This window comes from Neopelma chrysocephalum, unplaced genomic scaffold, assembly GCF_003984885.1.
Source record: "Neopelma chrysocephalum unplaced genomic scaffold, ASM398488v2 Primary Assembly neopelma1_97027, whole genome shotgun sequence".
Classification (NCBI taxonomy): domain Eukaryota; kingdom Metazoa; phylum Chordata; class Aves; order Passeriformes; family Pipridae; genus Neopelma; species Neopelma chrysocephalum.
The window spans coordinates 234,601-248,816 of NW_020925669.1; the positions used below are offsets into that span (position 1 = coordinate 234,601).

At 38.6% G+C, this 14,216-nt stretch overlaps 1 protein-coding gene across 1 annotated transcript in view; it reads right to left on the bottom strand.

Annotated features, from left to right (window-relative positions):
- Window positions 1-14,216, bottom strand: part of PIK3C3 (phosphatidylinositol 3-kinase catalytic subunit type 3) — a 68,896-nt gene that overhangs the window by 51,964 nt on the left and 2,716 nt on the right. The window contains exons 3-6 of the mRNA XM_027671047.1: window positions 13,905-14,048; window positions 11,839-11,968; window positions 6,839-6,925; window positions 4,636-4,731 (exon numbers count right to left, since the gene is read on the bottom strand). Coding sequence (XP_027526848.1) covers window positions 4,636-4,731; window positions 6,839-6,925; window positions 11,839-11,968; window positions 13,905-14,048 — 457 coding nt within the window. The remainder of the gene's footprint in view (window positions 1-4,635; window positions 4,732-6,838; window positions 6,926-11,838; window positions 11,969-13,904; window positions 14,049-14,216) is intronic.

Here is a 14,216-nt window from a genome sequence, read left to right on the forward strand (position 1 = left end):
AATTTTCTTGTAAAGGATGTCAACTGTTGAACTACCCTTTTGACTGGATTAATATACAGCTCTAACTCTGTCATACCTGGAGAGCATCACATGCAGCACCATAACCCTGACCATAGAAACTTACTAAACCACACCAGTGCCTAAATTACCACTTGAATTTTGTCAGGTGTGTGCTTTTGAAGTGTCTTTCCTGTTATCCCCACGTAGTGAGCTTTAGCTCACATCATGGAAGTTTTAGAAATCCGTGACATCCTCCACCTGCCAACAGTCATCCAGTCCCGTGGGATGTGATGAAAGCCAGTTCCCAAAAACAAGAACATGGTGCAGACACTGGGCCTGCAGCAACCTCCTCACTCCATGAATCTGCTGCTCTTGGCTGCATCACTCCCCAAAGCAGCCAGAACCTGGGACGACCTGCTATTCTGCCACCCCCCCCCCCCATGGCTAGGCTTCACGAACGAAGATTTGGGAAGGGCTCTACCCATTTTTCATGCAAGCGCGTTGGTGGCTAAAAAGGCCAATACGAGAAAGGCATGTCCGGTTGCAAAAGACACAGCAGAAAGACTCCTTAGATGGTATATTCTGCAAGGTTCGATTCTTTCTGCGTTGTCTTTTCTCCTCAAGAGTGATCCTGCGTGCCTTCTCAAAAGCATCAGCAGCGTTATAAATGGTCTGTCTCCAGGCCTCCCGATTAGAGGCCAGAGTGGACCAGTTATGGTGATCAATATGCCCGAGGCTGAGTTGTTGCTTCAGGGAGTCCTTGTATCTTTTCTTTGGAGCTCCTCTCTTGCGGCAGCCAGTGGCAAGTTCACCATAGAGCAGGATCTTAGGGAGGCGGTGGTCCTTCATCCTAGAGATGTGCCCTGCCCAACGCAGTTGCGTTCTCAGGAGCATGGCCTCAATACTCGTAATTGCTGCCTGTTCAAGAACAGATGTATTGGTCACATAGTCTGACCAATGGATGTTAAGGATTATACGGAGGCAGCGTTGATGGAAGCGTTCTAGGAGACGCAGGTGGTGGCGGTAGATGACCCATGATTCGGAACCATATAAAAGAGTAGACAGCACTATGGCTCTGTAAACACTGATCTTGGTGCTTTTCTTCAAGTGTTTATTACGCCAAACTCGTTTATGGAGTTTTCCAAAAGCACTGTATGCCTTCGCTAACCTATTGTCTATCTCCCCATCAATCTTACCATCTGAGGAGATGAGGCTGCCTAGGTAATTAAACTGTTGGACTGAATTGAGTTCTGACTGGCCGATGGTGATGTGGGGACGGTGGGGGACTTCCTGAGGTGCAGGCTGATGGAGAACTTCTGTCTTCTTTAAGCTGACTTCCAGCCCAAAGAGCTCAGCAGCCTCTGCAAAGCAGGATGTTAAACGCTGCAGAGCTGCTTCTGTGTGGGCAACAAGGGCGGCGTCATCAGCATAGAGCAGCTCCCGGACAAGATGGTTTAGGGTCTTAGTGTGGGCCTTCAGTCGCCTTAGGTTGAATAGGCTTCCATCAGTACGATATCGAATGTAGATACCGTCCTGATCATCGAGGTCTGCCGAGGCCCTTTGAAGCATCATACTGAAAAAGATTGTGAATAGGGTAGGAGCGAGAACGCAGCCTTGTTTCACACCATTCTTTATTAGAAAGGGCTCAGAAAGTGTGTTGCCATATCTGACTTAGAAAGTGTGTTGCCATATCTGACTTTATTCTGCCACCAGAAAAGCAACATCAACACTAAACAGCACTAACTTGCTTTAAACTGCTGTGTTACAGAGCTATAGAGGTATTTCACTACATTAAGGTCAGTGTGTGTGACTTTATATAAATATTAGAGTTTAAGACAGTTGACAAAATTTGCAGAATTTTCCAAACCAACAACATTCTTCTGTACTTGCCTGAAAATCAGTTTTGCAACATCAGTAAATAAGGAGGTTCTAATTATCTCATTATTTAACCAAAACATCATTTCAAGTAACACCAATGAGATCCCACACAAAAAGTAAAAGGACAAGTAGTGCTGCAGACACTACTTTTTCTTTCTTGAAATCCATGAAAAGGTCTCTGATAATCAAACTTTTCCTTTTCTTTTCAATAAACTGGATGCAGCAGTGCAACCATTTATTCAAACACAAGTTTCACTTGAAATCTGCCCAAAAACACATAAATGATAAATGCTGATGTTATTTGTTCTTGGTAAGTCACACTGAATTTCTGCCTAAATGGAGAACCAGGAGAGATGCTCTCATTACTCGCTGACTGTATCCCTCACGTCTTGGGTGCTGTATTAAAATGAAGTCAACAGAGAACACAGAAAGAGACACTGCCACTTCACTTCATTGTAATTGAATGTCGAGTCAAAGAATCTCAAATTCTATCAGCCGCTGTTTAACAGGCTACTTCTTCCTAAACACTTGAAAACAAATACATCAACAAAAGTGTGACAAGTAATCTCCACTTTGACTATCGGTCACAGGCAGGTGACAACAGAACCCACTTTCATTATGCTCAGTGCACTGGATTGGTGATGCCCCATACATATACTGCAGGCTGTAATTGGAAGCATGACAAAATCGAAAAAACAGGCACTAATTTATGTACCATTTCCTACTGCTGTCAGAATAGGGTCAAGAAATTGTTGAAAAGCTACTTAATAACAACAAATCCCTCAAACTGCAGTTAGGTATAGCTCTAATATGTACTATTACACATTCAATTACTTTATTTCCACAAGAGCAGACAATTCATAGTTATTCTGTTCCATGCACTCTTAACATGCTTCAGAAACATCTGTCAAAATAAAGATGCATGCTCCAAGTCTGAATCTTCTTTCCTGCATCTTGCACATCTGTAAAACTATAATGATGGGAAAAAAAAAAAAGTCGTGTGTAAATCAGGAACAATTTATCTATAATGGCAGGTTGCTGGGGGTAAGGGAGAGAAGTCATTTTTAGGAATGTCATGTTCTTTTATGAAAAGAGCCAAGAGGACACAAAACCACGCAGCAGGCATGCTCATCTGTTTGATATGAGAAATGTAGAGAACATTCCCATGTAAAAAGCTAACTGTTAGTAAAACATTTAAATGTTTTTATCATATTCTGTTATGCTCTCCAGACAAATATTTCCTTGACTTCCACAGAAGTAAAGAGCTTTACTTTGTTTCATGGGGGAATCTGATACATTGTAGGTTTCATTGTGATTTGTAAGAGAAGGGAGTTTTGTCCCCTACAATTGATGGTTCTAGGATAAGTGTACAGAAGCACTATGAAACGAGCAAAAAGATTTTTGAAACATGGAGAGAGGTCGCATGGTCAGCTACAGTCCACAAAAAGAAATGCTAAAGAGATAACCTAGACACCTGCCTAAGGCACAGTTTCACTACAATTACCAAAATTCACCAAGAAACTAAACTAAAAGAAAAACAAAACAACAAAAAGAAAATCAAATCAACTACCCCTTCCCAAAAAAAACAAACACCAAAAAAACCAAAAAACACACCCAAAGGTCAAGCAAAAAACAAGCTTTAACTTGCAAGAGATCATACAGTTGAAGCAGATTCTCACCTGTATCTTCTCAGATTTTTATTTTATTTTTGGAATCCTGCTTTTTGCCATTTATTACTGTATTTTTCACTACCTTCTTCCAGAATTTTAAGTTAGATCACAGCTTTTCTGTCCACGTCAACTGGTAATGTTGTCACACACAGAGAAATACTTGTAAACCACTTCCCATTGTATTAACGCTTTTGTGTACTGAATTACAGTATGACTCTTTAAAATTCTCAGAATAGATGCTCCTTAAACTTAGTAATTCTGATCTCAGGAGGACTCTAGCCTCTTTTTCTACCTTCTTTCTACTTCTCATGAAGCTGCATTACTCAGTAACTTTCTGACATCTTACAAATCTAAACATGTTGAAAAATTTAAGAGGCATTTTTCTTTGAAAAGAGATTACAGATATACTGCTTTTTCTATCTGAGTGGGTCTTTCCTCAACACACAGGTCCAGAAAAGTACTGATAATGCGTTCCAATGCCGCACTGCTGATTGTTAATCTCACTGTTAATCCTTCACGCCATTAAATTATAACTCAAAAAAAATACTGAAGGCATTGCTTTGGAGATCTGTTTTGTAAACAGCAAGAAAAGATGCAAGACATTACAGCTCAGAAGTGTTTTACTCAATTACTTCCACAGTATTTTCAGCGTGGAAAACTAAGCTTCTATATTTGTTCATTTTACAGAAAATATTCACCAGCAGAGATCCTGTGCAAAGTTTTAATAACTCATCTTTCAGAAAGTCACCACTCAATACAGGTACGTTTCTTCCTGATCTAAGTCATAATTCTACATACAGCTACTCTGAAAGTACTGCTGGATGACTGAAGGAACTATAAATCAGAAACTTTTTAATCACTCACACTTGTTAAATTCTGTAATCTTGAAGTCTATTACACAAATGACTGACTTCTGCAATCCTGTTGCATTTATACTGTTTGATTTGTATGTACATAAACAATTGCCACTGACAGCTGTCTGCTGCTATCCTGCAGCAGAATATTTCACCTCAGCAGAAAAACCCCATCCATTTTAGGTGCATATGTTGCTTTTTAAGGACAACCATAAAGCCTGCAAGGCACATACCTTTTCGTAGTAAACTATTCCATATTCTTTATCATCACACTTGACGCAGCGGAATTCAATCATCAGGTACATAAAATTGGAACTTCGCTTTTCCCTCTGAGAAAAGAACCACCACAGATGTGTATCATTTATTGCAGGGCATCAATCTTCAGCATTCTCAGTACAGCAATTACCCTACTTCCTTTGTGCTGTAACTGATTAATTAGGTTATCAGTTTTTGTAGCAATTATTCAGTTAATCATTTCATAGCACTACTCGAGACCATATCACCTCCTTCCTGACATTCTTACTACCTCACATTCCCACTTCATGATAAACATCCACATGTAACAGATAAAAACCTTTTTTCATCAGAGCCTTCCAACTGTGGGCTAAAGGTGTGAAAAAATGCAACAAAAAATAAGCAGGTGACCACCGGGTTGTTGGTGTTTGCTTTTTTTTTCCCCCCTAAATCATTACATACAATTATGCACGTCAAAGACAAAAAACAGAAGATAGGGAAAAATCACTTTTTAAGACAACACCATAAAAGATGCCAAGTGAGCCTGGACTACAAGATTAGATTTGCAGCTCATTCACTTTCAGAGGAAGATTTGCACATGTATGTATTTTTTAGATGCTTTACCTAGAAAAAGTGCTAGAATTTTAGAATCTAGATGGGAAAAAAAAAAGAAGTTATTGTACATCACCACCACCATGAATGTATATTTAATAAAAAACCCACACATCCCTTTCAACAGTGAGCAATTTCAGTTCATTTAATGTATTAATAATGGATTGACTTTTCAGCATAGGCAAAATGGTTCTCTATTTAAAGCACTGCTCTAGGAATTAGTAACTTTTATTTTTCTGTACTTTTGCAGTAAGTGAAGAGGGGAAAACAAAAAAAGAAGGGGGAGATAAAAAAGATTATAGGTTTGTTTCTAAAAAAAACCCTAAAATATTCTAAAGAGTTTATAAAAACACAAATTTCAGTTAAACAAAAAATCTGATTCCAAAAGGTCTAATTCTAAATAAGACAATAAAAATCTCAGAGCACAAAGCAGAAAACTGAGTTCTGTGATGCAAGAGGGATATAATGAGTTAAACAGTTTGAAGGTGATTTTGCTCAGTCAGGGTTAATATCTCACTCAGATATTGAACTACAATATTATTATTTTTTAAATATTCACTCAAATCTTACAGATGTCTTTCCTCAATACCCAAAATTAAAAAAATAGAGTTGGACAGGTCTAAAGTCAAGGACCAGACCATATGTCTAAAAAGCTTCCCATCACAACCTAAATCCTAGAGCTAAGTTAGTCATGCCTAACAGTGTTTGTTCCACGCTGTTCCAAATTATTAATAAAGTCTGTCTTCTGTGATCAGGTTTACTTGAAGCTGAAAACACTAAAGACACTTGTCTGTTCTGGTGGATGAAAAGCTGGACATGACCCGGCACTGTGCACTCGCTGCTCAGAAACCAACTGTGTGCTGGGCTGCAGCCAGAACACCGTGGGCAGAAGGTGAGGGGGGAATTCTGCCCCTCTGCTCTGGCGAGACCTCTCCTGGAGTGCTGTGTCCAGCTCTGGGACCTCAGCACAAAAGAGATGTGGACCTGCTGGAGTGAGTCCAGAGGAGGCCATTAAGATGCTGTGAGAGCTGAAGCACCTCTGCTATGGAGACAGGCTGAGAGTTGGGGTTGTTCCATCTGGAGAAGGATCCAGGAAGACCTTAGATCCCTTTCCAATGCCTAAAGGGGCTCCAAGAGAGCTAGAGAGGGACTTTGGACAAGGGGAAGTGACTTCACACTGACAAAGGGCAAGATTAGACTGGATATTAGGTGAAGTTCTTTACTGTGAGAGTGGTGAGACACTGGCACAGGTTGGCCAGAGAGATGGTAGAAACCTCATCCCCAGAAACATTTGAGGCCAGTCTGGGCAGGCCCAGAGCAACATGATTTAGTGTAAGATGTCCCTGCTCATTGCAGGGGGGATGGACTAGATGGCCTTTTAATGTCCCTCCCAACCCAAACTATCCTACTATTCTTATTATTGCTGAAATAAAATCATCTTTGGAAGCTTACAGAATTATTTATCATATACAGTGGCAGTTAAAGAAAAACAGGACAAGTACTTGAGAGTTGGTCTCCTAAGCAAGGGAAGTTTCCATATTAGCAAGTTAAAACCCCCCAAAATTACAAATCTGATGTTCAATGACCTACCTCATTGATCATTTCTATTTCTCTAAAGGTCAGTCTGTCCAGCCAGTCCACTTTCACCATGTGACCTTGCCGGTGAGACTTGGTGAGCTGCACCAAAAAACACAATGATAACATTTAAATTGCTCAGAGTAAGAAAAAGAATACCAAAGTTATAATGTAACAGAGACAGTAACATAAAATCAGGGGAAAAAATAAGGGAACCGGAAAAAAACCCCACAAAACCTTGTACAGTGTACACAAAGTAAATTCTTGAAAACAGCTAAGCCATGCCATAAAAATAATTCTACTATCTAAAATACCAGTCACAGCAAACACCATTATCCAAGCACATCATCTTTGCATTTTTAACACATCAAAACCATTTTTGAAGTAAAGTCACATAAAAAAGATATTTTGTGTTACTATGTTTCATACAGTAAAACTTACCAAGCCAAACAAATATAAGCTATTTCAAAAACTATCCATATTGAATAATTCTGCCCATGTCAGCCTTACCTAAACAAGTTTCCAGACTGGGATCACAAAGGGTAAACTGAAGACTTAGAGCAAGTCATAGACAGTTTCTTTTCTCTTTGTTTTAGTCACCTGATAAGCAGTTCAGGTTTTGCTCCTACACCTACAAATTGCTGTAGTACTAGCAAGGATGTTGATTTGTTTGAAGGACTACTTAAGAGTGGAAGAGAAGATAAGATGTGAACATACTAACTGCAGTTTCAGATGTATTATCACGTGATTGCTTACACAACATTCAGCAGCAGACCACATGAATACGAATAAGATCATCTTTTCAGCTCCTCAGAAATCACAAGTGATCTTCAAAAAATCAGTAATTCTTGTGATATGCAAGAGGAGATGCAGAGGTACTAGAAGACTAAGTTTCGTCATGTCTTAAAGAAAATAGTATATGTCTAGAAAATGGCTAGTGAAGAGACCTGTCAGAATTGTTCTTATTAAGGGAAAGATTACAACTACTATTTCCCTAGCTTTGTTCTGTGGTCAACCTACCCACCCAAGAGAAAAACAAGACAGAAGATTTAAGACTTGTCTTTTCACACACCTATCAACTGCCCCTTCATATCCAACAACAGACCATCTTGCTTGGTCACTTTCCCCAGTGACATCCTGACATTTAAAACAAGTCCTTTGGGTTCTTTTTTCTCTTATTCAACTCCCCAGGGTTTAATTTGGGTCTAGCAAACTTTGGATACTGGTTCCTACCTCTAAGCAGGAAATGAAACTCCCAAATAATTTAGTTTTCTTAGAAAAAGTTTATGCTAGAAAGAGCCAGAAAACGCTACAGCCCCCACCATGGCCTCTGCACCTTCTCAAGACTGGAATTAAATTTTAAGGCAGATTACTAATGAAAGCAAGCACAGCATTAGCTCTGAATGCCAACTATCATTCATTTCACAAACATGTTATCTAATTTAGCTTTTCTGATTCTTAGTTCCTACTAAGTCTACTACAGACGAGGTTTAAAATTTTCCACTGAATATTAATCCTCAACTACAGTTCTCAGCTCTACTAAAGTAAAGGACTAATCAAAAGCAGCCACAATTTAAAAAGCAACTAAAAAGCTATTCAGCTGGGAGAAAAATCCTGCCTTTTTTATTTTTTTAACTGATCTCCAGATTTGCTAGGGATTGGCCATTTCAAGAGGAACTAAACAGTAAACTAGCCACGAGCATTTGATGTCCTTTGTTCTCAACTCGTTCCATGAAACACAGAAACACAATCCAGTAACAACTATGAGACTGTTTGCTTGCAGCAGCTGATTCACCTAGCATTTCTTTAGGCTCCAGACCACAGCACAGTTTCATACAAGGAGTTACATTTTGATGCAAAGTTTGGAAGACCATTGCAACTTCGAAGAATTAACTCCATTCAGCATATAGTAGGGGCTTTTCTCATTTAGTTTGTCTCCAGTAAACTCTGGAACAGCTAGTCTTCAGGCTCCACAAACTTCAGAAACTTAACAGTACAAAAAGAAAAGGAAGGACGAGACAGGGGGCATGGCAAAGTCTAATCCTTAATAAAACTTCAGGATGTTGGATGTAAACAAAGCACAAAAATTCAGTCTCTGGGTTCTTTCAGCTTAGCTGAATGTAATGTAAACAGGAGCACAACAGAGTAATAAATTTTTTTGCCATCTTATGCTATATTCTGCAGCCAGTTCATCAAATTTTATCTCAGCAATATTGCAGAGACGGAATGTGGCAGGATTGTACTAAAAGGATAATACAGGACTTGGCCTTTGCCTCAAATGCAACTTCACCATACACTTCAAAAGCAGAGAACCAGCAGCAAGCACACCAGTTATAACCCAAAATGCTGTTTCAGACAGGTTGGACATCATCACTTAATGCATTCAAAAATGCCGTATATAGTGCACAGAACAGGTCTTCTCACTCTCAGCAATGAAGAAATTCCTTAGCGATGAAGACATTCTTTACCCTTCCACGTCCACCACTCTATCCACTTCTAAGTTACTCTCTGCTGTTTTTTTATCTAAGAAAAATATTTTTCTTACTTACTTACTCAAGGCAGCCCCTCTAAGCCTCACCTTAAACCAAAGCATCAAAGTTTTCAGAACACCACATATTTGCATATAGCATTGACACAAAGATTGAGGATAGCATTTATCAAAGTCCTGGGAACAAAAAATGTTATTTAGATAACTTGGTCACAAATTCTTAGTTCATTTTCTTGTTCACTGCACTAGAGAATAAAGGAAAAAAAGTAATTTTGTATGTTTTAGAAGAAAATCATTAGTATCTTAAACCTCTAAGCCTCTCTTACAGAGGAAAAAAGTCATAATACAGCAATTAATTAGGTCTGCATACAAGACCCAGGAGATCTGTAGGCATATATGTACACATGAAGAACTGTTCTCTTGGATTAATATTTAAAGCTTAAAATAAGAGAGAAGGTAGTGCATTCCCTTCAGGGAAAGAACTACTCATCATCTGCTACTAAATAAGAGGCATCCCTTTAGATAGTGTCTCAACATTATTATTACCTAATTTCATTCAGCCAGCAGAAGGTGTGAGGGAAATGAATGGATCAAAAAGAACTTAAGAGTAGTTTTAGTTTAAGCAGAATAAATTAACACACTGCTCATGGGAGGGATATCTTAATGTCATTAATATTTGAGCATGATAATGTACTCCACACTCTTCTCATTAATATTCCTTAGTATACAAAAAATCTACATTCACAATGCCTCCAGGATGCCAAGCCATGGCTTTCTCATCAGTAGCAATTTTACCAGCAACATTCATGTGTTTTGCAAGAGCACAACGGTATGCTACCTCAACATGAAAAGGGAGACTTGCCGTAGTACCAATCAGTGAAGGTAAAAGGATGCAACTCCTTCACCAGCCAGTCACTGATTTTATAAAAATTCCCTGTAATAATAAATACCACATACAGACATGAACTAAGAGCATGTCCAGAAAAAAGTTATCTTTTAGACAGAGAAAAGGTCCTTCAACAAGCTCAAGAGTTACTTGTTATCCTCTTACCTATGTTTAAATATACCTTCACACAGAATAGCATGAGGAGGCATTCAGCAATTGATAAGTCCTAGAAAAACTGAGGCTGATTGTGCTCAAACAATGGCTATTTAAGAATGTCATATCACAAGAACCTCCTCTGCTGTGTAAACAGCTGTGCAAATGAAAACTCCCACAGACACACCACCCAAAAACCCTACTCATTTCGTTGGCATCTGATGGTAAAATGTTTTTATAAAAGACCACAACAAAATACCAATGAGAACACTCTCATCTTTCAGAAATTAGTATCTCCCAAAACAGCTTTCAGAAGAAAAGAATGGGGGCAGTGATATTATCAGCTTTTTGTTAGCCATTAACTACAACTCTCAAATGGGATGTGAAAGAAGGATTCCCTCCTATTGCTCAGAGGCTTTGAGGAAACAAACAGGCTACAGCAGAACCAGCTATTTTAAGACCGAAATAGTCCACATTATTTGTGCTTCTTGAGCTAGAGAGTATAAATAAGAAAGTTCTAATGTTTGCTTAACAGAACTAACATGAAAGGGAAGGTCTACACTGTAAAACCCTTTCTCAGAAACCCACTTTGTACATCATGTAACCATTTGATGAACCGTAAGCAAGCCCTGATATTTAGTGTCTCTCTACAGCGATTCTGTAGGCCAGAGGGGATTTATTCTACTATGATCAAGTGGCTTTAATGAGTTTTCCATTATAAATTCTATGTGAACTAATAAAAGACAGACCCTAGATGAAAGTTAATTTATTGCTGTGATAAATGTCTAGATGAGAAAGTGAATGCATTTATGGCACTGGACTTATTTTCAGTGGAAGTTGTACAAAGGTGAGGATGAAAACTAAGAGATCAAGACTAAGAAGAAAGCTCAGAGAGTAAGTGGATTGAGTGGTTTGTAAAGTTTGGGGTAATCTTACCTGAATAATCAAGAGATCAACTAGCAAAACATTTCAATAACTAATATCTTCTGATCAATTGCAGCAGTAGTTTTGATGGCAAGAATATACTCTGTCATCAAAAGCTTGGAGAATAAAATACTAATATAAATACATATTCATGAGCTGAAATGAATGAAACTTGGGCTAATTTTTGCAGTTCTATTCAAGTTCTTTCTAACGTAAACACTGCATCAGACAGCTTTAAAGCTGAAGGATGGCTTCTGAAAGAAACTAGACTGTCCTCACAAGTTACTGGTAAGAGATATTCTTACTAAATCTGATGGAATTTGGTTGTTAAACTGTTGCAACAGAATGCTCTGTGTAATAGAAGTTACTCATATGTCCCCTTTCAAAAAACACTTCAGAGCATGATCTAGTTCGCTCCTTCGTATAAACCCTGTGAAATACCTAAACAACAAAAGGAAGGGAGCTTTCGCATGAGAAAACAGAATGGGCAGCCTGTCTTCCTTTCACCCCATTGAAGTGCAAGTTTGTCACATACATTTTAGAAGTTACTTGCTATTCCATTACCTTTGCTAAGCGGCTCATTTGATCTTCAGAGACTGTGCTGCTGGTTCTCCCAGGAGTTTTGGTGGGCTCCGAGCCATCAGCTTCCACGTTGGGCCAGACTTTCAAGTCATGCATTCCTTGTCGAAACATCCTGCAGGGAAAAACGAGGAATCACTTCAGTAAATTCAAAGTAATACAGCTGTCAGGAATCGAAATACATCAGCAGTTGCTACAAAATGAAGCAGCTTGCTTTGCCAAAACTACAAAAGTTCATAATTGAACTCTACTGCAAAAGTGACTTGCACCTTGTGCCCCCTCCAGCCTTCATTTTACTGGCACATAGAGTTTAGAAGAAATATTAAGTCTGAGATAATTTATTTAGCAAGTGGAAGATAAATGGGTAATTCCCAAAGTCAGTGGGGTGGTACAAACACAAACCGAGGACAGAGCTCAACCTTCGTAGCTTTATTATTTGTAATGAAGCAGAAAGTATTTCTCTTGATGTGCAAATTATAATAGTAACTTTAGGTCTGCCAAACCCCCAAAAACATCAACTAAAAAGCTACCTAAGTTTCATTTGAAGGTCAACTGACATAAAACAGCCTTCTGAGCTGCCAAATAAAAAAAAAAAAACACTAAGAAAAAAAAAAAAGCCACAACCCTCCACACACCATTTTCTCCATCTATGCTTGAAATTGAATTGATAATTGAAAGTGTGCAGTGAACAGAACTTTGCAGGGTAATCGACCACGTCTTCTCTCTGCAAAACCCTGCTTCCCTTGCATATTTGTGCTGATCCACCTATAAAAGACGCTCCAAGAAATCAAGTGCATTACCTTTGCCATAGCTGATCACTTCACTCTAACAACTTCAGGTAAATACAACTGAAACGAACACTTTAAAAAGTCAACCCTTAAAAATGAGAAATAACAATGAGAAGGACCATCTGACCTTAAATTTACACATCACAAGGTTTCCATTTACAAACTACAAAATTCAAAAGTTTTTTACTGCTGTCTCTCTGTCTATTTCCTCCAAGTCCAACATGCTGCAAATAAGACTTATAAATTTACTTTACTTCTACCTTTTTCCATGTGCTGTGCTCTAATGTTTTAAGAACTACCAGCTGTCTTTGGGGTACAGTCCAATTTACCTAGTACAATTTTCTGCCCTAAGACAATGTCAATTATTTTTGTCAAGGAAGTATCCTCAGTAACAGAGATACAACCTCTCCCTCTACAATCACTTTCTGCATTCAAGCATCATTAGAACAGCTTTCCCACTGCTAATCCAAACTTCTCCTGCACTTCAGTTTAACCTCATTATTTTTTATCCACTGGTTAAAAGAGGCCACTTTTTCCCATTTTCCAACATTATGTACTTACTAGGAAAGTGTTCCCAGTCTTTTTTTCACCTCATTAGCCTTTACACCTCCTCCCTCACATCTGTTTGCTAAATACTCAATGATACAGACTCCCAGTAGTCAGAAACTTGCTTAAAGTCAGTTGTATAGAAGGGAATATATCCCAGCTGAGTGGATGAGCAAGGAGAAGAAGGATACAACAGCATCTCTTGTTGCATATACTTGTAAACTGTTCACGTCACAGTTTACAGGAACACTACAATGCTGGACTATCCAAAATTTAACATTCACCCTAAACCACAAAAAGTACCAGCGCCTCATAATTTTCCTCAAACAATATCCTTTTTTTTAAGTCTCCTTTGCACTCAGTAAAGATCCTTTTGATGTACCCTCTACTGGACCATAGAATAATAACTTTGAAAACCCCTGATTTACTGAGTGATATTTTATTCCCTATAAATACCACTACATCAGCCGCCCAATTGCAAGCCAACTAAATCAATTGGTGTTACACAGAAGAAGAGTTCATTTATACCACACTGTAGCATGAATGAAATTAGAGTCAGGAAGAAATAGAGTAAATAATCTATGTATCTGATTTTTCAAACATGTAATTGTTAACGTGGTTTAGAAAAGATTTAAAAACGTCTCTCTTATAACCACTGCTACCTTGCTATTCACAAGCAAGCTTCAAAAGTGCACCACAGAAGAAAAAGCAGTATACCCATATTTCCCAAAGAGTGAGACTGTTGTTCCTCCCACAGGAACTGCTTTACCAGGTCCATACACATCCCAGATGGTCAGAGCCACCTGTGCATTGCGAGGCAAGTCTGGATACTTCACAGGCAGCTTCAGCCACTCATTCCAGCTGCAGAGAAACACTTTTTATTAGTCATAAAGCTTTAGAATTCAAGTTACTCTGTATTAGTTTATGCAACCCAAATTCTCCTCAGAATATGAATTTCCAAGGGCATAAGGACTATTTTCCTGCAGGCTTTAAGCATTCAAATACTTGTCTTCAGCATGACTAAAAGGT